The 24,180-nt window shown below is 32.5% G+C and overlaps 1 protein-coding gene across 5 annotated transcripts in view; it reads left to right on the top strand.

Annotated features, from left to right (window-relative positions):
• LOC115884896 (talin-2) overlaps positions 1-23,536 on the top strand; it is a 76,363-nt gene extending 52,827 nt beyond the window's left edge. For 2 of the 5 annotated variants that reach the window (XM_030903612.1, XM_030903613.1), the window contains exons 18-37: positions 504-1,047; positions 1,420-1,738; positions 1,910-2,526; positions 2,798-2,953; positions 3,021-3,270; positions 3,443-3,692; positions 3,885-4,033; positions 4,151-4,313; positions 4,401-4,649; positions 7,012-7,202; positions 10,744-10,860; positions 11,579-11,711; positions 11,930-12,190; positions 12,328-12,452; positions 16,715-16,857; positions 18,576-18,691; positions 18,784-18,985; positions 19,341-19,483; positions 19,687-19,750; positions 21,582-23,536. In XM_030903612.1, coding sequence (XP_030759472.1) covers positions 504-1,047; positions 1,420-1,738; positions 1,910-2,526; positions 2,798-2,953; positions 3,021-3,270; positions 3,443-3,692; positions 3,885-4,033; positions 4,151-4,313; positions 4,401-4,649; positions 7,012-7,202; positions 10,744-10,860; positions 11,579-11,711; positions 11,930-12,190; positions 12,328-12,452; positions 16,715-16,857; positions 18,576-18,691; positions 18,784-18,985; positions 19,341-19,483; positions 19,687-19,750; positions 21,582-22,671 — 5,282 coding nt within the window. In that variant the 3' untranslated portion in view covers positions 22,672-23,536. Of the gene's footprint in view, positions 1-503; positions 1,048-1,419; positions 1,739-1,909; positions 2,527-2,797; positions 2,954-3,020; positions 3,271-3,442; positions 3,693-3,884; positions 4,034-4,150; positions 4,314-4,400; positions 4,650-7,011; positions 7,203-10,743; positions 10,861-11,578; positions 11,712-11,929; positions 12,191-12,327; positions 12,453-16,714; positions 16,858-18,575; positions 18,692-18,783; positions 18,986-19,340; positions 19,484-19,686; positions 19,763-21,145; positions 21,185-21,581 lie in introns of all 5 variants that reach the window. The other 3 variants (XM_030903614.1, XM_030903616.1, XM_030903615.1) reach the window with 3 other exon arrangements.
• The last annotated feature ends 644 nt before the right edge of the window (positions 23,537-24,180 follow it).

Raw genomic sequence — 24,180 nt, 5'->3', positions numbered from 1 at the left:
GCTTTCCCGTTCAAAATATTCTAATAAAGTTGCGATGAGTTTTTTACTGCTATTAAGTTATCTTGTACGACTGCAATGTCTGCTAGTAAACCTTTTTAAGCTTAAAAACTCGTAATATACAAAACTAAAGTGTCAAAACGAGTGACAATGTCAGGAAATAAATAAATAAATGTGGCAACTTGGCTTGTTTTATAGCAGAGCTACCTCCTGAATCCCCAGCGGGAAATTTAAATTCCAGTTAGTCAGTTTGGCGCTGAATATGTCCATTGGTTGGCAATAATGAATTTAAAAATCGCGCCCTCGATTATGTAACTGAAAGTTTAATTGATAACAAATATAGACTATCAATTACAACTAGACATATGTAATAGGTACTCTCAAATATTGTCACTAGGTACTATTAATAAAATTCGAATTTAGATACAGATTTATAGATTGAGAATATTTTTTTAATATAAATAATAATTTAATGATAATATCGCAATATTTTCTTATGCTTCTAGGCCAAGACGTCCTGGACCACTCTGCAAAACTCCTGGAAGAATCCCAACGCAGCCTCCACGAAGTCGACACTACCCCAGCCCTCCAAAGAGCGGCCAAAGACGTGAACGCGGCCATCCAGCGCGCGGTTGGTTGCCTACCCGGCCAAAAAGACGTCGACTCTGCCATCACCAACATCATAGAATGGACCTCGACCATAGAATCAGGCCGTTTTCCACCTACTTCCAAGTCTTACGGCGAGCTCCAACACGAACTGACTACTGCTGCCGCTAATCTAGACCAAGCGAGTGCCGGAGTGGTTCATTCGGTACACAGTCCGGTCCAACTGGCCTCGTCTTCGAAAGATTTTAGTTCGGCCTTCCATGACTTGCTGCAGGTGTCGCTGGAGATGGCCGGACAGACTAGCGAGCCATCGGTTAGAGGTGAGATGGTGCATTCGTTGAAGAGCGTGTCTACATCTTCCAGTGCGCTGTTGACCACTGCAAAGTCCTTGTCTGCCGATCCGAATTTGCCTAACGGGAAAAATCAGTTAACCACAGCTGCAAGGTGAGTTTTCATTCTTTACATATTGTCGGGACCTAGTTTTGGTGGTTCCTGGAACTCTATATTAAAACAACCATTACAAAAAAGTCTAGGAAATGTCAAGATTAGAATATGCTGAAATACTTACAGAAACATCTCGGGACTGCGCTGTCTTCACTGACGATCACTCTAACCACCCTCTGACTAATTAACTAATTACTGACGGTGTCTAGCTTGTGAATTAATTATCTGACTGTGACGAATTTATCAAGGAATGGTCAGTTTCAAAGAAATTTTTATTTACTAGTATTTTAACTTGATAATAGTTTCGACGTTTGTTGACATGCACGCCCCATTTTTGTATTGATTTCTCTATAAGTATTTAATTAATTTCAGAGCGGTCACTGACAGCATCAACCACCTCGTCATAGTGTGCACTTCAGCAGCCCCTGGTCAGAACGAGTGCGATAACGCTATAAGAAAGATCCAAGCCATGCGCTACTTGTTGGAAAAACCAAGTGAACCAATCAATGACCTTTCGTATTTCGAATCGTTAGAACAAGTGATAGAGAAAAGCAAAGTTCTGGGCGAAGCCATGACTGGTATCACCCTAACTGCCAAGAACTCCCAACATGAGAAATTTACCGAACACATCAAGAACTTCAGTGGAGGAATTTGCTCTTTGGTGGAGACTTCAGCACAAGCAGCTTATTTGGTAACGTATTTTCTAAAGAAGTAATTTTTTTCTAAAAAATATTATATCTTTATTGTATCTAGTTTCCGTATCTAGTCTTGTTAGGGTAGGACCCTAAAATAAAACATGTTTTTCTTATTGGTCTCTTTAAGTCGATTGATAAAAAAAAACAATTCTAATTCTGAATTTCAGGTCGGTGTATCTGACAGTTCCTCCATAGCAGGCCGCCCAGGCCTAGTAGACCAGGCTCAATTCGCGCGAGCTTCCCAAGCCATAGCCCGCGGTTGCGAGGCTTTATCCAACCCTACCAGTCCCCAAAAACAAGTCCTAGAAGCCGCAACAATCATAGCCAAGCACACCAGCGCCCTGTGCAACTCTTGCCGAACGGCTAGCTCCAAAACTAACAATCCCGTCGCTAAAAGACAGTTCGTGCAAAGCGCCAAAGCTGTTGCCAATTCTACGCAAGCTTTAGTAACTGAAATCAAGGCTTTGGATAGTAATTATTCGGTTGAGAATAGGAGGAGGTGTGCTGAGGCTACCAGGCCTTTGCTGGAAGCCGTGGAGGATTTGTGTGTTTATGCTAGTTCAAGCGAGTTTATTACTATACCTGCCAAAATATCTCCGCAGGCTTTGGAGGCACAGAAGCCTATAGTAGGAGCTGGAAATAGATTGATTGATAGTTCATGCTTCGTCATTTCTTCGGCGAAAAATTTGATTGTTATGCCGAAAGATCCTTCCACTTGGCAACAGTTTGCGAAGTCTTCCAAGGAGGTGTCTGATACTATTAAGCAGTTGGCAGATAATATTAGGTAAGTTATACAGGGTGGTCCGAACTGCATTCCGGAAACTTCGGCAGCATATTCTGCAGATAAAAATAAGTAAAAAAGTTCTTATAAATGTATGTCCTAAAATGGTTAGTTTCGGAAATACAGGGTGTAGAAGTTTTATTTTATTTCGATTTTTTCCAAATAATTTAAATATTTTTTTTTTAATAATTTTTTTTTAATAATTTTTTTTTCCTATACATATCACAAATTTTGCTTTTTTCTATTTTTGTTAATTTTTATTTGAAATATATAGAGAGGGAGCTCCAGGAAAGAGCGAAGCCGACCAAGCTCAACGTATCCTGAACAATCACCTCAAAACACTCGACGCAGCCTACATGGACGCTGTTTCTCAGTCTCTTAAACCTAGGAGAGCCACTACACTGCCCATATACAGCCAACAAGTTGACAGGTACTACCCACAGTCAATTAGTTCTTAATCTTATTTGAATTAACATTGGATTTTTCTTACTTTACAGAGCTGCGGCAAGTTTGAACGATACCATCGAACCCTTGCGTCAAGCAGGCAAGTATGAAGCTGAAAACATTGGTCACAGTTTGACTCAAATGATCCAGTATTTCGAGCCTTTGGTACAGAATACGATAGGAGCTGCGTCTAATATGACCAACTCTAAACAGCAAGAACAACTGTTGAATCAGGCAAAGTCAGTGACGGAAAGCGCATGGCAGTTGGTGGATACTGTCAAGAACTGTGGCGGAAATCCTAAGGTAAGTAAGTGATCTAGAAAAAAACTGGAGATTTAACATTCCCTAAATGTTTTCTATTTATCGTTTTTTTTTCGTATTTCTCAAAACAAACAATATAATGAACTTTATGGTTGACTCCTGAACCTGTACCAAAGACAAAATATAGTCAAAATACAATAAAACAATTTTCCAGTCTGTCAATATCCACCCGGATATCGACGAAACCGCTGACATCACCAAGGAAGCCCTACAAGAACTAGTCCAATCCCTAGAGGTCATCTCCACTCAAACGGGCAAAGTGTCCAGCGTGGTGGACAACTTGACACGTGCAATGACGCGTCTGTCTGACCACAGAGCCTCTCTGGTCATTTCTGACAGTGAGGGTTATGTGGACTATCAGACAAGAATGGTGGAATGTGCCAAAGATATCGCCAAAATAGCCAGTAAGTTTTATTTGATACATTTTTATGTTATTCAGAAATTTTTTATTAATAAAAATGAATTAAAATTACCTAAGCCAGTATTTTTTTGAAAAGTCTGATACAAAGTTTAAGAATATAGCTTGCTAGATATTGCTAAGATATAAACTAAAGATAATAAAGGGTGTATCTGGCTATATTTTCTACTTTTCTTAGGTGAAATGGCAACTAAAGCCGCAACAGATAGCCAGGAGTTGGCCAGCCTTAGTGCCAAGCTAGCCCATAAGTACACGCAGCTGTCAAATGACAGTATTGGCGCTGCAGCAGCTGCGACAAACGCAGACGTGGGAATTAGACTTAAAGAGGTAATTTTTACACATCCATCTGAAGAGAGCTTATAAAATAAAGTAAAAGAATTAAAAGAATCTCTCAAATATCATTAATTTCTATGAAACACGTTTTAAGACAAACTCTCTTTGAAGGTGGTTCAACAACTTGGTGGTGCTTGCGTGGAACTTGTTCAGGCTAGCGGGCAGTGTCTCATCGCCAAAGACGACATTATTCTCAGGGAGGTTGGTGACTGTTCGCGCAACGTTGCCGAAAAAGTGTCCAGAGTGTTGGCAACATTGCAGAGCGGATCTAAAGGTAAGACAAACCAGAATACTTAATTATTAGTTGAAATTGACTCTTTAATTTTTTTTATTTAATTATCTGTTTTTTTTTTCTTTTTAGGCACTCAAGCTTGTATCAACGCAGCGTCTACAGTATCTGGTATCATCGGAGACCTGGAAACGACCATAATGTTCGCTACTGCCGGAAATTTGAATCCAGAACACGAGAATGAGTCCTTTGCTGATCATAGAGAAAATATACTGAAAACAGCAAAGGCCTTGGTGGAGGATACAAAAACGTTGGTGGCTGGAGCTGCCAGTTCTCAAGAGCAGTTGGCTGTGGCCGCACAGAACTCTGTTGCAACCATAGGTGAGTTGATATTACGAATTATTGAATATTGTATACAGGGTTGTTCACCACATACGACACGGAGTATTGTAGCTAAACGATTAGATTTTTACAAATTGTAAGTTTTGGTTTCGTTGAAGGATTATTAGAGCTACAATTTAAAAATATTTTTACAAGATGCAGAGTGTCCCAACTAAGTAAAAAATATTATAGTTGTATTTTTTTAAATGGAACTCCCTGTATATTATTCTATATTTAGATTCTACGATTAAAATAAAGGTAAATTTGATTAAGGTTCATCATACTTAAACCTTACCGTTTTTGAAATATTTTCAATTTTATAAAATTGCAGTAAAAATTTTAAGGCTTCATTTCTCCAAGGGTATCAAAGTTTTTAATACTAAATATTTAATGAAGATTATTTATTGATCAGATATTGTGTTGCAATAATAAAAATTTACCACCAATATAATAAAACCACCAATTACCACCAATATAATAAAAGTTTTGGGTTCGTTGAAGGATTATTAGAGCTACAATTTAAAAATATTTTTACAAGTTACAGAGTGTCCCAACTAAGTAAAAAATATTATAGTTGTATTTTTTTAAATGGAACTCCCTGTATATTATTCTATATTTAGATTCTACGATTAAAATAAAGGTAAATTTGATTAAGGTTCATTATACAATATCTTAAACCTTACCGTTTTTGAAATATTTTCAATTTTATAAAATTGCAGTAAAAATTTTAAGGCTTCATTTCTCCAAGGGTATCAAAGTTTTTAATACTAAATATTTACTGAAGATTATTTATTGGCCAGATATTGTGTTGCAATAATAAAAAATTTACTACCTTATACAGAGTGTCCAAAAATGTATATTAAATAATTAAACGGCAATAGCGTGTTTAATTTAAATGGGACACCCTATATATTTTGCGTGAACCAGATGCACAATGTAATTGTCTATCAAATTGTATTATACAATTTTTTACCTATCTCTTCAAGTTTTCATAGAAAATGCATTTTCTTATAATTTAGACCTCATTTATCACTATACCCATGGAATATTGACATTTTAGATTATTTTTAAAGATGTAACAAATTTTCCAAGAGTACAGATACTAATATTGTCGATATAGCTCGCTTATTTCATAAAAAAAATTTAAAAACTCTTTAAATATTTTTGTTAAAAAGGACCAATTAATATGATCCCAGTATTCAGACTACATTAATTGACTGTTTATGTTGATTAATAATAATTGCTCCAAATACTAAAAAACTGAATTTTGTGTGTGTATTAGACTATTAGACAGTGTGGTAAAAACGGCCTTATAAATTTTATTTCACTTTTTGACGAATGCTGATTTATAAAAACAGAGACGTTTATTTTCATAATTTATTATTATATTGATTTCTGAGCCAAATCCACATTTATTTAGAATACTTTATTAATTAAAACAATTTAAAAGTATGTAATTAACTAATTTTTGGTCGGAAATAATGGTGGTATATTTAATTCATATACTCTTTTATAAAGATTTAAATAGTTTTTTTGGTATACCAATAGGCTTGCAATATTTACCACCTGTACATTTTGTGTATATATGTTGCTTAAAAAAAATCTGAAATGTCAATATTCCATGGGTATAGTGATAAATGAGGTCTAAATTATAAGAAAATGCATTTTCTACGAAAAGTTGCAGAAATAGGTAAAAAATGGTATAATAAAATTTGATAGACAATTAAATTGTGCATATGATTCACGTAAAATATACAGGGTGTTCCATTTAACTTAAACACGTTATGGCCGTTTAAAGCTAGTAATTATTTAATATAAATTTTTGGACACTCTGTATAAGGTAGTACAATTTTTATTATTGCAACACAATATCTGATCAATAAATAATCTTCAGTAAATATTTAGTATCAAAAACTTTGATACCCTTGGAGAAATGAAGCATTAAAATTTTTACTGCAATTTCTTAAAATTGAAAATATTTCAAAAAACGGCTAAGGTTTAAGTGTGATAAACCTTAATCAAATTTACCTTTATTTCAATCGTAGAATCCAAAAATAGAATAATATACAGGGTGTTCTATTTAAAAAAATACAACTATGATATTTTTTACTTATTTTGGACACTCTGTATCTTGTAAAAATATTTTTAAATTGTAGCTCTAATAGTCCTTCAACGAACCCAAAACTTACAATTTGTAAAAATCTAATCGTTTAGCTACAAAACTCCGTGTCGTATGTGGTGAACAACCCTGTATTATATTATTACATTATTACGCATCTACTTTTCTTTTGACGCCAAAAGGAAAGTGGTTTCTCAAAAGCAATAAAAATGATTTTTTGCATTTTTTATTTCTTTCTTCCAGTAAAATTAGCCGAAGTTGTCAAATTTGGAGCTGCCAGTTTGGGCTCAGACAATCCAGACTCACAAGTGATGCTGATCAACGCGGTTAGAGATGTGGCCAGTGCTCTGGGTGATCTAATTCACGCCACTAAGGCTGCCAGTGGCAAACCTATAAACGATCCTGCAATGGCTCATCTTAAAGACAGCGCCAAGGTTAGTGTTATTTTTTTTCTTAGTTCAATAATTTTAAAATTATAATTAACAAATGCAGCTAATAACTTTAATTAACACCACTTTTTCGATAACGTCTGACGCCTTTTTATCACGTGGTCTTAACATCCCAGTGAATATATCTGGTGAACAACTATAGACACAGACTAATAGATGTCATAACGCACTGAATCCACACAATTTGGTTCTGTATGTAGCATAAAAATTGTAAATCTATCGTGATTTTTACTAAATTATAAACTGTAAAAAAATAATCAGTGAATTGAGTGAGGTTAGGTTATTTAAATTTAAATATGAAAAGGAAAAAAAAGTTTATATAGTAAACGCCACGAATGTTTGGGAGTGATTCATCGCTTGATGAAGTTAGAATCGACCCGCGCGCTATCATTTTTACATTAAAAACGTAAATTTTTACCGCAGACGTAGGTTTTTAAAGGCCCGGTCTAATCATCTCCCTGCGCTCCTCCTACTTATTCTAAAATGTTAGCGTGATTGACAAAGACGATACGATATCGCGTTTCTTTGATTGATTCGTTTTTGTGCGTCAGGCCATTGGTGTGCTTGCAGTGCGACCAATGGGGCATTCCATTTTATATTTATAACCAAATATATGTTTTGACAAGACTTTGACAGTTAAAACGACAAATTACAACAGATTATATATTGATTATTATATGACTTGAAATACCACGGCACTGGAATTAAGTTTTATGTGACCTTGAACAGATTAGTTCACATGGTAGCGACCGATAAATCACTCCCAAACATTCGTGGCGTTTACTATAATAACTTCTCTAATGTAATAACATGCCTTGTAACTAATGCTTTCTTTCCTGATGATTAACTTGACTAACAAAAAAAATACTGCTTATTAACAGATAATGTCATTCATCAACTAACTTAACCACAAAACATTTTGGGGTGGACTTTAAATAATATATTCCTAATAAGTCACATATATCGTCCTAATCAACAACAATCACCGCAGCTTGAACTCAACACTAAATACAACCCGAAAAAAAGCTAAATTTGCACAAAAATATAACCCAAAAACCAATCAAAACATGTCTGAAATTAATTATAAACTTTATTTGAAGTCCACCTTCGTCTAACATTTTATTCTGTCTCTTTCTCTTAGTTGTCCCAAGTTCCTGCTAAGTTTTTTTTTAAAAGTTAGGTTATGTTTATTTGTTCTGTACATGTTTTGATTGGTTGAATAAGTCTTGTGATTTATCGTTTTTATACCAGCACTTCTCTATAGCTTATGATTTAATATAAATGCCCTTATTATAGTTACTTTTGGAACAGTATTTTGATATGAAATTAGTTAAAAAAATTCTGATTATTTATAAAATTTTATATGAGTGTAAATTTTAAGAAAATTTAAATTCTTTTCAATTAAAAAGACAGATACAGTCTGTAGAACTGTTGTACTCTTTCTTTCGCGTGAAAATAGGATGAAACAGATTGTAGTTGTCATTACGACATCTTGTAAATAACTGCACATTTTCCTAGTAACTGTCATTTCTGTTTTGTGGTTATGATCCTATTGACAGATATCGAATATTGTCAAAATTAAAATTCGACTGCGCAGTCAAATGCTATTCAAATCAGTTTGTTGCTATAACTGTATGTGCGCCTAAAATTATAAATTAAAACACAACCAAAATTAATAAAGGTCTAACGAACCTACTTGAAATTAATAAAATCGGAACGTACTTGAAATTTTTTAAACCAATAAGAACCGATCCCATAACGTTGTACAATCGCAGTTACAACAAAACATTCTAAAATAATTAGATGAATTATTATGTAATAATGATACACTAAAAATACGAATCATAATTTAAACAGATGTACAATATGACTGTGTTTCTGATAATAACTGCTCAGAAAGTTTAAAACTTCAAATTTTTTATTTAAGTACTCTGCATTTAGGCTATTCTCAACTGATCATCACCAAAAAATATATATAAATCATCATGCAATCATCTGGCTTCTAACTCTTATTTTATTAAGAAAATATAATCCCCAAGATTGCACTAATTTGTTACTTTCACGTACAAAAATCCGAATTTGCATCATTAATCGCTACAAAAGAATAAATAAATAAACAAACAAGCCAAAAACCAATCAAAACATGTATTTATTACCTAATAATCAAAAATGCAACCTTATTTCAAATATACGTTCATTCTAACCTATCTTTTTCTCTTCTAATTTTTTGAATTTCCCGCTAAACGTTAGTTCTTTCGTGGTGGCGCTGGTAATCTAATACGTGTTTTGATTGGTTGACTAGGTCTTCGACTCGGACACCGATTGGTGGATCTCCGACCAGGAGGAGGAGCTTCTGCGCTTGCTAAGCGACAGCAAAGAGAACGTCAACTCTGAAGGATTGACTGATGTCGAGAATATGCCTACTGATATTGCGCATTGTATCGTTTCCGCTTCTTAAATTATAATTAATCGCATCTATCGTATCGTATGATCGCAAATAATATATTTAAGTAGGTTGTGAAGCCGTAGTTTTTTTATATAAAAATATTATAGAAAATAGTTCATACATAACACTAATAGAATTTTGAATTTTCTCTGTCTTTATGATTGATGTCTAGAAGTTGCTTAAATTTGAGTTTTATTTTTTAATTCAATATTGATTTTATGCAAACTGTTTGAATCTAGGAATACATTGTGTCTGAACTGGAATTACAATGAGATTACTATGAATCTTAAAAAGAATCTTTGAAAATAGACTAAAAAAAACGTAAAAAATATTGGAAGAAGTTTTTACTAGTAAATAATAATAATTATTATAGGTACTAAACTAGAGTGAAGTTCAAACCAAAACGAGATGTCACAGCCTGCTTAGATTTATTTGCGGTTATAACGGAATGTCACTTCTAAAATATAACTTTGATAAGAGTATTTAAATTTAAAATGTACTGATTTTTATCTAGTGTTGCCTGTGTTCTATGTGTGCTTTGAATAGCATAGTTTCCTATATTTACAGAGTAAAAATAAGTGATCTATTACAGTAAATAACAAAATTTGTGTGGTTTGGTTTGATTGTTTGGTTGTTAGTTATAATTATTTACACCCAAAAAATAAAAAATAAAAAAAACTCAAAGAACATTATGTTAGAACCAAAGTATTTTCTTTCTCTAGTCTTATTTATATTTATATTTTTCTATCTGTTATTTTTATTATGTATTTATAAAATTATACGGAAAGTTTTGTTCTTTTGTTTGTTCAATTATATTAGCCGTGTGACAGTCAATTTGTTTTATTTTTCTTAATAATAAAACTTAAAAAATCTCCCAAAATATTTTAATGGTATGTATTAGCTGGTTAGATGTGATTGATTCGTTTTCTTTTTGTCGTTTTTTATTCTTTTTTGTTTATTTTTAATTTTTGCTAACCTACATTTTTTCAGATTTCCTGTGAGTGTTACATCTAAAAGCATGAGAATGTCTAGAAAACATTTTTTTGATAATTTTTTATATTTTTTATTATTTTCTTGCAGATTATGGTGACAAACGTAACCTCACTTTTGAAAACTGTCAAAGCCGTTGAAGACGAACACACCAGAGGGACAAGAGCTTTGGAGTCGACAGTCGAAGCTATTGGGCAAGAAATGAGGGTAATAATAAGTGGCTTATTTTATTTATTTATTTTTTTTCCATAGCAACTATTAAAATTTCCTTATATCTATCAAAAATAGTAGATTAAATAGTACTTTAACCGCAAAGGTAGATTAAATGATACTTTAACAGTCAGGAGAGGTTAAAAACTTTATTTCTTCTCGCACGTTTTTTAATTGCTTCCATTTTTAAAAATTTTTGTATTCCTTTTCATAAGTTATTCGGGATTTAAATGGAAGTAGTTTGGATATGGCGTTTGTCGCCTCAGCCTGAATATCTGTTGGTAATTTACTTATTTCGTTTTGAGTCATTTCTGGCTCCAATTCAATCAGCAATCGACACGAAAGAGAATTAAAAAATATTGATTCAAAACTGACAACTAAAGAGACAGCTTTATTTATTTGGCACATTACATAGAAACCAACGCCAACTCAGCACAATATTTTTTCTACTCGTAATAAATTCCTTGAAATAATAATTTCTGAATATTTTTTAAAACGTAACTCGCTATGGAAAAAATGTTGTTTTATACACGACGATAAAATTGCATTATCGTAAATTACCATTTTATCGTCTTGTATAAAAAATAACTATTATTTTTTTCTTTAGAAGATTTTTTTTACATTTTAGAAGTCTCTTATCTTATTAATCATAAACTAAATAAATAACTCATATAGGTAAAGAGGTTTTTAATTATAGTTAATTTTATTTCTTCAGACCCTGTATTCTAGTGAAGGTTGCAAACCAAACGTGACAGCCGAAGACCTGATTCGCTGCACAAAGAATATCACTAACGCCACAGCCAAATCAGTATCAGCAGGAATCAGCAATAAACAAGACGATATCATCGGTAAATATTGATTTAGAATCTGGTCTTATAGTAGTTAAAAAATTCAAAATAACCTGATTCATGTTCTGACACAATGTCTGTCCAGATTTATCCACTTTACATAGTCACAAAAATTCAAATTTGTCAAGAGATATGTCAAAACTAGTTAGTGTCTCAAAAAATTCTTAATTTTTCTACAGAATAAATTAAAAAACTTGTATTTAACTATTTTTTTTCAGCTGCTGCAAACATATCCAGGAAAGCCATCTCGGACATGCTTGTCACTTGCAAGAGCGCCGCCTATAACTTAGCAGAAACGCACGAACTAAGGGAAGAAACTCTGAACGCAGGCAACGTATGCGCTAGAGACTTCCGTCAGTTACTGATCACCATCTTGGAAGGCAACGGATCAGCTGATATGAAACAGACGTTGCCTATCATATCCAGAAAGATAGCTCAGTCGGTGACAGAGTTGGTCAGCATAGCCAAGAGATTGAAAGGTAGGTAGTATTAAAAGTAAAAAACAAAATATTCAGTAAAACACAGAATACACATCAGCTTTGCTTAGGGTTGTAATTAAACAACCATAGAGAGGATTGATTAGAACTTCATTACTAATTGCAAATTATTTTTTTAGGATCTGATTGGGTGGATCCTGATGACCCTACCGTTATAGCTGAAAACGAACTACTTGGAGCAGCCGCCTCAATTGATGCCGCAGCTAAGAAGTTGGCTAGTCTACGACCTAGGCAATCTGTTAAGGTACGTGTATATATTTTAATTCTTCATTTAATATTTTTTTATGTAAATATACAATTATCATATATAATATAATAGGAATTTCGCTATAGCAAGCAAAAAACACTTTATATCTAACGCTGTAAGATATGTTTGATATTCTTGGTTGTCGTTTTGCAAGCACCCAGGAGTCAAACATATTATTACAGAGTTGGTAAAGATCATCGGTTTTTTTGCCGGCTTTTAATGAGGTAAGTTCTAATATATTATCAGTATTAGACATGAGAATAATGAGATTATACACAGTAACTCACTTGCACCTCAGCCTATACATTAGACAGCTAGTCGACTTATGATCATTTACATGGAACTCTGTAGTATAGTCTATAAAATGAATAACTTTGAATTTTGACCGTTATTTTTTACCAATATGGCAAATATAAAATCCCTCTGTCAAAAAAGTTACTGATATTCTTTAAATTGAGTGCCTGAACGAATCAGATAGGTAACTCTTTTTACTTTCGTGAAATAGAAAAGGAAAATAATAAAACAAGTGACAGTTCTTCCTCTTCTTGCAAAAATCAACCCGAAATGTCATAATTGCCAAAAGTAAAATGTCATCAGCGTTTGACATTTCTAAATATCAAACCAATGCCGTCTCTAATAGAACAGCCACGGAGCGAGATTTATGACGTCACGCTAATTAGATACTAAGGATTAATAAATATGTTGTAAAATACATGGAAAACATAATTATTCCTCGTATTTTTGGTTTGTATTTTAAAAATGATATAGTTTACATGAAATATATATAATATACAGTTAATAAATACAATATATATACCTCTTTATAGTAATAAATACTTTGGCAAATAAATTATAAACCATACAAATGCAGCAAATGTTTTACAATATACAAATAATGAATAGGTACGTAAGATAATGGGTAAAATGTAAAATATATTTTAAATTTTGGTGTTTGAAAATCGATCTAATTTAACAAAAAACATTCAATATCTACTAATAGTGATGTATTATTATTGCATTCACAAAATTTATATGTATATTTTGCAAGTATCAATGTTCGAAAAATTATATTTGCAAATAATACAATATCATAGAAAAAAGGCGTCAGCGATGGCTATAAAATAAAGATCGCTGTCATTTTATATGTAAAATTATTCTAAAATTTTTGATTTTCTTGGAATTTAGGTTAGGATGGAGTACGATTTCAGCCATAGTCAATGTAGATAGTTAGTGTTAAGAATAATAATTTTAAAAAATAAACAAAATATTAAAAATAAACAAAGACAATAAATAATAATGAATTAATATTATTAAAAAAGTTATTAACTGTATATTATGTATATTTCATGTAAACTATATCAGTTTTAAAATACGAGGAAATTTTTTCCATGTATTCTACAACATATTTATTAATCCGTAGTATTTAACTAGCGTGAGGTCATAAATCTCACTCCGAGGCTGTTGTATTAGAGACGGCATTGCGTCAGCATGGCCGCAAGTTGCTAACCTAATAAAATTAACACTAGAAAAGCGCGCGGGAACTGTCAAATTCAAAGTTATTCGTTTCACAGACTATACCTACCTAGATATTCGCTTATATTATGTAACAAGTCAAATTGTGAGCGTTCCATTGAAGCGTCGTTCATAAAACTATCGAGACTGGTGCTCTTGCTAACAAAGTCGACTGGCTGTCTAATGAATAGGCTGTGACGAAACTAAGACGAATAAATCATGGTTGAATAATTGTTCACTTTTTTCTTGCGTTTATTTTAACTTCTAGATGTATTTAGAGTCAGTCAATATACAGGGTCGCTTTTATGTATGAAAACGGTCGATTATTAGGTAAAATATAGGAGGTACCGCAAAAAGTTAAATACAAAAGTTATACTCTGTTTTTTTTCTCAGGTAAGATTTCGACAGACAATGACAGAAGAAAAGCAGATGACGTCCCATACCAATCTATATATTTTACTAAAAAAAGTTTCTAATAATTTTTAATATTATAGTTGAGGGTTGGAACCTTTGGTGTTACACAGCAAAATAAAATTACACTAAATCACCACAATACACCAAAACACTTTTACTTTTACACTGAAAACAGTGTAAAAGTAAAAGTGTTTTGGTGTATTGTGGGGATTTAGTGTAATTTTATTTTGCAATAATTTTTAAGTTAACTATGGATGGGTTTAAATATAAATTCGTGATGCGTCGTCACTTGTTGTTTTTATCCAGTTTTATTGGTTTATTTCAAAAATGACAGATCGTATTTCAATTTTATTGGTTTGACGGAACGATGAACGACAAACGGACGCCGATGCGTATGAACCCGCCTTTAGATTTTGACGTTTGTCAAAGTCTTGCCAAATTATAGGTTATAATTTTGTGACAACTTTTGTCAAATACCCAGCGTTTTGGAAGATGATGCATTTTGATTCGTGTTATTACGTGTGTTTTGTGTCTTTTGAAGTCAAGTGGAGGAAAAATTGAGTGAAAATTAACTGTAGAACCCAGAGCACAGTTTATGGTTAATACTCGCTGCCCAGGCAAGTCTTATACAGATACACCAATAAAGTTACTATCAATAAAGTTCGTATACCATCTCGTCGTAGATAAGTGCATCACGAATATGGTAGAAGGACCATACTAAACCCATACTAAAAACTGGAGTAGCTGTAAAATATCGACATCACACGATAGGTAAAATAATGGATTTTAGTACTGCAGAAAAATAATGTCAAAAGGTACTGGTTTAAAAAAATTAAGATTAAAGTTAATTAATCAACCTGTGAGGTATAAAATTTGGTAAGTGTTATTATTAATAAAATAGTTTGTTTTATTTATTTTGTTTTATTTATTCCTGCGGAATATTACAAATTTGTATTTGTACATAAGTTATATTGATAAATATAATCATAAATGCGGGAAGTTTCATAAAGCTTGAAAGTAAGAAATAGTTCTTTTTTATATTTTTTGGTATGTGGTGTATTGTTTTTGTTTGTTTTGTATTAACACATGCCGTTTTTTATCAAATAAAATAACTCGATTACATTTTTTCAGTTTTATACAGTTTTTTTCACAATATTTTGAAGTTACTTGTCAGTCAAATTTTAAATACATATATTTATTTCCTGCTATGCGTTCCAGTTGTACCAACTTATTTCTTTGTAAAATAAAATAAACTACTTTGAAATTAAAATGACAGACACATCTATCACTGTCAAGGATCTTCTCGTTGGACAGACTATATAGGATTTTTAAATATCTATTAGTGAGTAATAAATTTAAGTATACAGGGTCGTTCATAAAATCGTGGCACATCAAAGTTTCATTTTTTTAAATAGAACCTCCTGTATATTATTACATATTTCAATTCTTCCTTCAATTCTAAGCAGAAATCGAAATAACCACAATGTACCTCAAAGCAACGGTTTCCGAGTTATTAACTTTTGAAAATATCATTTAAACAATTCGATTTAATTAATTTCGATGTGTTTGGTTTGATTTAATGATGCCATTCTGTGACCCATTCAACTGTGATACTGTTGTAATGGGTTTTCAAATTCCTATTAGCTACTAGTAAGTTTAAGTATACAGGGTCGGTCATAAAGTTGTGTCACATCAAACTTTATTTTTTTTTTAAATGAAACCCTCTGTATATTATTGCATATTTCAATTCTTTCTTCAATTTTAAACAATAATCGTAATACACAATGTACATAAATTAAAGAATTGAAATGTTAATCGAAAATTTTGTAATTTCCAGACTCGCTATACTCTCATTTTATACATCTATAAATGCTAACTTGAGAACTAATGTCAAATATTATTAAGTATCACAGTTTCGGCAAAATGGCATCGTTAAATGAAACTGAACATATCGAAATTAATTAAATCAAATTGTTTAAGTGATATTTTCAAAAGTCAATAACTCGGAAACGGTTGGTATGAGGTACATTGTGTGTATTTCGATTTTTGCTTAGAATTGAAGAACTGAAATATGCAATAATATACAGGGGGTTCCATTTAAAAAAATGAAACTTTGATTTGCCACGACTTTATGACGGACCCTGTATACTTAAATTTATTACCTGCTAATAGATATTTATAAACCCTATAACTTCTATATTTAACTTTTTGCGGTACCTCCTATATTTTACCTAATCGACCGTTTCCATGCATAAAAGCTGTAAAAAAATCCTGTATACCTGTATAATAAGTGTTTAAAGACGTTTTTTTTTTTATTTTATGATTCCTTCCAGACTCAAGATCCAGGATTTGAATCGATGAACTTCGACGAAATGATTCTAGAAGCCGCCAAATCTATCACTGCCGCAACTTCCGCTTTGATCAAAGCCGCCAGCGCCGCTCAGAGGGAACTAATTGACAGTGGAAAAGTGTCAAGGTTAGTTTACTTAACATCAGGGTTGGCATGATTTAAATCATTTAATTTAAATCGATTTAAATCAAGTGATTTTTTTAATATTAATCATTGATTTAAATAAAAAAAATATTACAACTTTATTATAAATCAAAAAATAACTGTAAAAGTTATAAAAATGTGTCCTAGAAAACTATAAAAAATATTTCTATAAAAGATATAACAGATAATAAATCGAAAAGTAATCGTAAATGTTATAAAACTATTTAAAAAAAAGTATCTATTCATCAATTTAAATGTTGGACCGATTTTTGAAGTAATTTCGTGTGAATCCATTAGACCGCTAAACGCAGGGATTTATTTTAAAATTTATGTATAAGTGACAAAAATTCGCTGTTCGAATACATATCATTCGCAGTCTAGTGCAGAACTAGGTTCTTCTGATATAGAGACTATATCTTCATTCCCGAGAATCTATAATAATAATTGTTGTCAGGAAATATGTTGTTTTATATTTTTTTTGAAATGATTGTATTTTTCCAAATTCTTACCGACATTTTGATCTGCAGTAAGTATTGCACTTTGACTAATACTAATTTCAGTCTCGACTTAAGAGTATTTCCGAACAATAATGTTGTTAAATTGTTTTATTAGGAGTAAAAATTATACTTTTTGGTGAGCTTGTAGACGGTAAGAGGAGGCCGGGTGGACAACTCAAAAAGTTCAAGGATATTTTCCACGAAAACTTAAAGGAAATTAACAAGCAGAATGAGTGGGAAGAGGCAGCTCACAATAGAACGGAATGGAGAAGAATTGTAAAGTCAGTTAAGAGCGACAACCAAAAAGACCAAAAAGTAAAGAGGCAACAAAGCAATGAGATTTTTGAATGTCTGGAGTGCGGTAGACAGATAACATCACGTATCGGGCTTTTCAGTCACAGAAAAGCTCATGAAAGAAAACGCCTTGCGGGACCATCTTCTGATGCGTGTCAAATACTCGTCAGCGAGTAATGGCGGTATGTATGTATGTATGTAAAAATTATACTTTTTTTGATGATGCCGTACCTTTGAAGGACCATCGTAAAACTATTCCGACGTTACAAAGAAGGACAAAAAGTATATTTTTACTCCTAATAGAAAATACATACTATTTTTTTAAAACATTACAAATCGTTTTTAATCAATTTCAAACATTGCAAATAATATAAACAGGAATCGAGCAACAATTTGTACACTCGTTGAATTTGACACTTAATATCAGTTTAATAATATATTTTTGTACTTTTGTGCTTAGGCGTAACCGTGCTTTACATACCTAGGCGTTAAAATGACAAAAATTAATACTTTTGAGACGTTTGAAAAAAAATCCTTTTGATCTGAAGCGAGCCATTTTTTTGCAAAATATATTAGTGACCGATGTGGAAAAATGACAAACACACCTTAGAACTATTAATGTTATCGATAACGGGTAGAGTTATAAAAATTTAGCCATTTAGGATAGGACTTTAATTGGAAATAAGTCCTAGTCATTTGGAAATCCGATTTAAATATTGTTTTGAATTAAAATCAAAAAAATCTGATTTAAATCACAAAAATCTGATTTATATCAAATAAATCTGATTTTTTTTATTTTTTAAAAAAATCATGATTTTTTCCAACCCTGCTTAACATAGACCTTATAGGTTATAAAAATATTTAAGCAGTACTATAATTGCGATATTAATATAACATTTTACTTTGCAGACATCCAATATCATCTTCTGATGATGGCCAATGGTCGGAAGGTCTTATATCAGCTGCCAGGCTTGTAGCAGCAGCAACGCATAGTTTGGTAGAAAGTGCTAATGCTCTAGTCCAAGGTAATACCTAATATTTTAATTTTATTGTGTTCCCAACAAAGACAAAGACTATTACCAACAAATGTATATTAACATATTTTTTTTTTGTTTAGGCTTGGGTAGCGAAGACAAGCTGATTGCTGCTGCTAAGCAAGTTGCCAGTTCAACAGCGCACCTATTGGTCGCTTGCAAAGTTAAAGCCGAGGGAGATACGGACGCTACGAGAAGGCTACACGCTGCCGGAAATGCGGTTATTAGATCAACAGATAATTTAGTCAGAGCCGCTCAGCAATCAAAACAAGTCGAAGAAGAAAGGTAGGTTGAATTAAAAGACATTTTGGATCTTTGGTAAAAGAAAAACTCTTTCGTTCTATTGGCCTATTGGGCAACGACACTTCCAGTTCTATTGTGTTCCTCTTCCTATCCTCTGCCCTAAATTTTGACAAGTGAATTGAACAAAATCATCATGGTATCATGGTGATAAGTTCTGACCCTGTAAGAAGTTTTCAATACATCACAAACGGAATATTAAACACACACTAAAAAGAATGATTAATAGATCCAAAATTACTGACTAAAATTTATATATGTATTTAAGATAATAAAAAATATATAGTAGAATACTTTAACTAGTGTTTTTCCGGTAATATATATTATTTCTTTCTTTCAGATATCTGGTAATAAACAAAAAAATGGTTGGAGGTATTGCCCAAGAATTGGATGCTCAATCTGAAGTGGTCAGGATTGAGAGAGAGTTAGACGATGCAAGGAGCAAGCTAGCTGCTATTAGGCAGGCTAGATACAAACTCAAAGGTAATTTGTTTATTTGTAATAATAATTATAATTCTCGGCTTATCTATGGAGTTTACAACTGTATTTGTCTACAACGGCTCCTAACAGTTTTTTTATTAACTATCTGTCTCATCAAAAAAAGAACTAATTTTTTTAATGGCTCATTCATTATCCTAGTTTGATTTTGTTATGAATATGTATTTAGAATTCTGTTATATTTTCAGGTTATGAGACGTCGGGCGACGAAACTGACGGTTACGGAGGCTCCGCCTCCGAACAGGACATACGGTGAGTCAAAAGGTGTGTCGTTCGTCTCTATGCTAACTCCCGCACCCCCTGTATATTTCGTCCTATTTTACCACCTCTACTTAATATTAACCTTGTGGCAGTATGGTATAGTATACTTAAAAAAAAACAGGGATAACTTAAAATTTAAACGTTTGTTTTAATATTGTATCATCAGGCATGTTAAATTAGTGTAACAAGACAAAAAGACTAAGGAACGAGTTTTGAGTTCAGTGAGCGCTTTTCTGTTTGCATTTTGTAGTATTTCTCGTTTGTTTTATAATTTCTTTTACGCAAAGTGTATACATCTGGTAAGATATTGTGTCAGAACTTGAATTACAGTGAGATTTTTGTTAATCTTGGAGGAAGTCATCTAAAATTTCAGTAATTTGCTCAGCTTGCAATCATTACTAAAAACGAGAAATAAAAAGGAACAACTTAATTAACAATAGTTAATTAATTCAACTTAAAAACAAATCCAACAAATTTTTAAAGGCCTCTGATCAACGGGAAGTCATTGATATTAAAACGCTCCAAAAGTTTCTTGATTTTACTCCTTCTTGAGCCTTTTGTTTAATGATTAAACTATTTTAAGATATCCTTGCTATAGTCCGTACAAAGATCATTCAACGTTACGTCATCATTATTTATCTAATATCCGTTTTAGGGCGTGTCTGAGATCAGTTCATATTGTTATTAAATTCGTAAATCATATATACTTACGTAGATAAGTGAATAACTTCAAAAATTGTCGTAAATATATCAACGACATACTGTTATCTTATTTATCTGTTGCATACGCATTACTACTACGCTATCTATCCTTGGTCAGGAAATATCTATCATCCAAGCGCCAAATTTGAATATGAATTTTAAAAATTGATATACAACTATGAATAAAGAAACTTAAAATTAACAGGCAGTTCCTAGGGTTATCCCTAACGATAGTTAATTTGTACTTTTTTAATCATATAAAAATGTAAACTTCCATGATCTATTTCATCTTGTTTTCACCTGAAGAATAGAGTACGAGAATATAATATGACGTAATGATGAGCGTTGGTTATACAGGCTATATTTTTTTTATTTTATTTGGTATTTATTTGAACTAAGTGGTGTTTTTTTTTTCTTTAATATACATATCGTACAGAATTGTCAGGCTTTGTCAAACTACTTTAACATATCTGCAAGTGAATTATCATATATTTTTGCCTAAATAAAATACAAATTCGTTTTTTTTAGAATTGTACGATATGTATATTTATTACAATTTATTTATAACTCTGTAGTTATACTTAAACTTTTCGAATGTTTTTTTTATTGCTTGCTACTGTTTTGCCTTGCTAACTGTTTTTTCTTTTATATTCCACTAACTGTTCGTTTTGGTTGCATGCACAGCATCAAGATTACGTATTAATCGATGTCGTTAACACACAGGTAAGTCCGTCTGATTTTTAAAACATTAAAAACAGACTAAAAACCAGTACTAGATCATTTATACTTCGTGGATACCTCTACCCCATAACTTTTGCATGATAACTATTTTGTCTTCACCTTGAATGTGACACGATACAGAAAGCAAAATGAAACTTAAAAATGAAAACAAAGCAAAAGCGCCAAGTCAGTAGATGGAAAATGACTATGTCATATAAGGTCTTCAATTATGGTGACATTCTAGAATTATTCTGTTTGCATTAGATCTGTTCTGTACTTTCAAAGTGTAAAAAATGCCTCTGTTGTTTTATCCACGAAAGTATAATATGATTTAGAAACCAAAAAACCAACACAGCGTCTTTAAAAAGAGCCTCTTTTAACTAAGCTATTTCATTTACAGGTCTAGATCTCCGTACCAACCCAGCGCCACAAAGTACTACCAAGACTCCTACAGCCATCTGGAAAGCCCCGACAAAATCAACTCTTTGGAACGCACCAAAAAATCTAGTCCCTTACTAAGTGCAATAAACGATTTGGACCAAGCAGTATACGGAGGCACCAACAGTTACGGTCAAACCAACGCTGGGTATGGCACAACCACCAGTCCGTATGGCCAAAACTACCAATCGTCCCCCGTGGGAGGGTACACTACTTCTCCCAGCCCTTACAGCGGTCAAACACCCCAACCTTATTCTTACGAAACTTACAGTCAAGCCAGAGGAAGTCCTAAACCTAACATAAGTTCTCCGACATATAAAACGCCTAGTTTTGGTACTGGTACCTTCCAGTCTTCGTTGAACGCGCCTAAAAGTTATGGAACCACCACAAATACCTCTCCTAAACCTTTCAGTACTTCTCCACAGCCACCTCCAGTACCTAGTTATCCAGAATCTTACACGAGGACTGATCAAAAAAGTACCGGGTCTCCACAGCCTGGATACCAGAGTACTAGTAGCGAGTCTTATGTTAGATCAGAGCAACAACAAAAACCTGGGAGTGCTTTTGACCGGTACTCTACGACAAGTACCTTTAAACCAGCCCAAGTGAGTTTAGGAGGTGGTGATGGACTTACTAAGTCAGAATACAGTACTAACACTTATAAAACACCCGAAGGTTACCGTACTGACACTTATAAATACGAGTACTACAAATCGGAACCTAAGACAACGTATTCTTCTGCCAGTGAGAAGTACTACACGACAACCAACGTCAAAGACGGTCTGGGTAATGTCATAAGTTCGATACAAGCACCTCTGAGTCCAAAAGATGTATTCCAAACGTTCAAAAATGGTGGTACGGATGAACAGTACCAATCTTCATATTCCTCGAACGTAGAATATATTAACGAACCTCCGATACTAAAGGACGACTGTTTGGAACAGAAATCGATAAAAAAATCGATGACTGAGCAGGTGTTTGAAAAAAAGACTACCACAACCACTAAGTCGACTAAGCAAGAATCTCAGTTGAAGTCTTTTAAGTTCCCGTAAAGGAGAAAATATTTGTGGTGTTTCCTTGAAAGAAACGAAAAAAAAAGTGTCATAGTAAACTGTAAAAATTAAATTTACGTTACAGTAATAAGAGAGAGAATTTTCAATGTCCCAACTCAATAGGGTAATAAAACTAAAGTGTTCACATAATGATAACTGCCATTTTGTTTTGCAAATGAATGTAAAGTACACTCTCTGAATGGCTTACTACTTACTATGACACCTTTTTTTCTAGTAATTATTTAAAATAAAAAGAATATGCACAATAAGTGTCCTTTTTTCAAAATGGTGCTAAACAAACCAATTATTTTGCTTTTAAGGCATTTTTTCGAGAATTAAATAAGTAAAAATCCTCGAAATATTTTTTTTAATTAACCAAATAAATTAACATTGTCGTGACTTGTATATTAATTATTTGAATAGATTTTTTAATGTGCCAATAATGTTTTCATCTTTTTTTTCTGTTATAGAGAGCTTTATTATATATGTATGTACGTATTTAATTTTAATTATTGTAGTTATTTTATTATATTGTAGCTAACGTCGGTTTTGAAAATATTTAACTGTATATTTTTTCGATTTACTTTACTACTTAAATTTAGATACTTAATATTGTTAGATAAACTGTTTCAAAAGTGCCTAAAATTTCAAAGAGCTTCTGCTGTGGTATAACAAATAAGAGATACATGAAACCTTAGTGCCTAAAAAGAGATAAAAAAACTTTTTTCACGTCTTTTTACAAAACACATTGCATTTTATTAATTATTCTTAAAATAGATGGATTGTTTATATTTTTTAATTTATATGTAACATTTGTAGGTGTTTTACACTGTCGATGTGTTGAATAAAGATTTTAACAAATATATTTATTGTTTTGATTTACCCAAACAAATAGGAACATAAGAGCAAGGAGATAAAAATAATATGACAGTTAAATTTCTTGACAAAATGGTGAATGCAACTTCTTACTCCTGGTATCAAAATATACCTCCTTGCTCTTATATGCTCCTGGTACAAATTTAAGAATTCTATTCGCTAAGACATTTAAATTTCTTGACAAAATGGTGAATGCAACTTCTTACTCCTGGTATCGAAAAATACCTTCTCCCTCTTATATGCTCCTGGTACAAATTTAAGAATTATTATATTGGCTATGACATTTAAATTTCTTGACAAAATGGTGAATGCAACTTCTTACTCCTGGTATCGAAAAATACCTCCTCGCTCTCATATGCTCCTGATCGAAAATCCAAGCGTCAGTTTTTAACAAAAGGTAGTCAAAATAAATTCCACATGGCAAAAATCAGAGGACTTGACCAACGAGTTCGAACGAGTTAGATTTTTTAGGAAAACGGCCATAACTTCTAAACTATAAGAGATATCAAGGAACGGAAGTCGGCATTCGATTCGCCTTTCAACCCTCTATAAGGGTGCAAAATAAGGGCGCGATCGGAGACAAAAAAAAATTTTCGGCAAAAATGAAGGAAGGTTAACCCCTTACCTCATTTT

The sequence above is a fragment of the Sitophilus oryzae genome, unplaced genomic scaffold (genome assembly GCF_002938485.1).
Source record: "Sitophilus oryzae breed Bouriz unplaced genomic scaffold, Soryzae_2.0 scaffold_358_pilon_pilon, whole genome shotgun sequence".
Classification (NCBI taxonomy): Eukaryota; Metazoa; Arthropoda; class Insecta; order Coleoptera; family Curculionidae; genus Sitophilus; species Sitophilus oryzae.
This window is presented reverse-complemented; position numbering and strand designations above follow the sequence as displayed.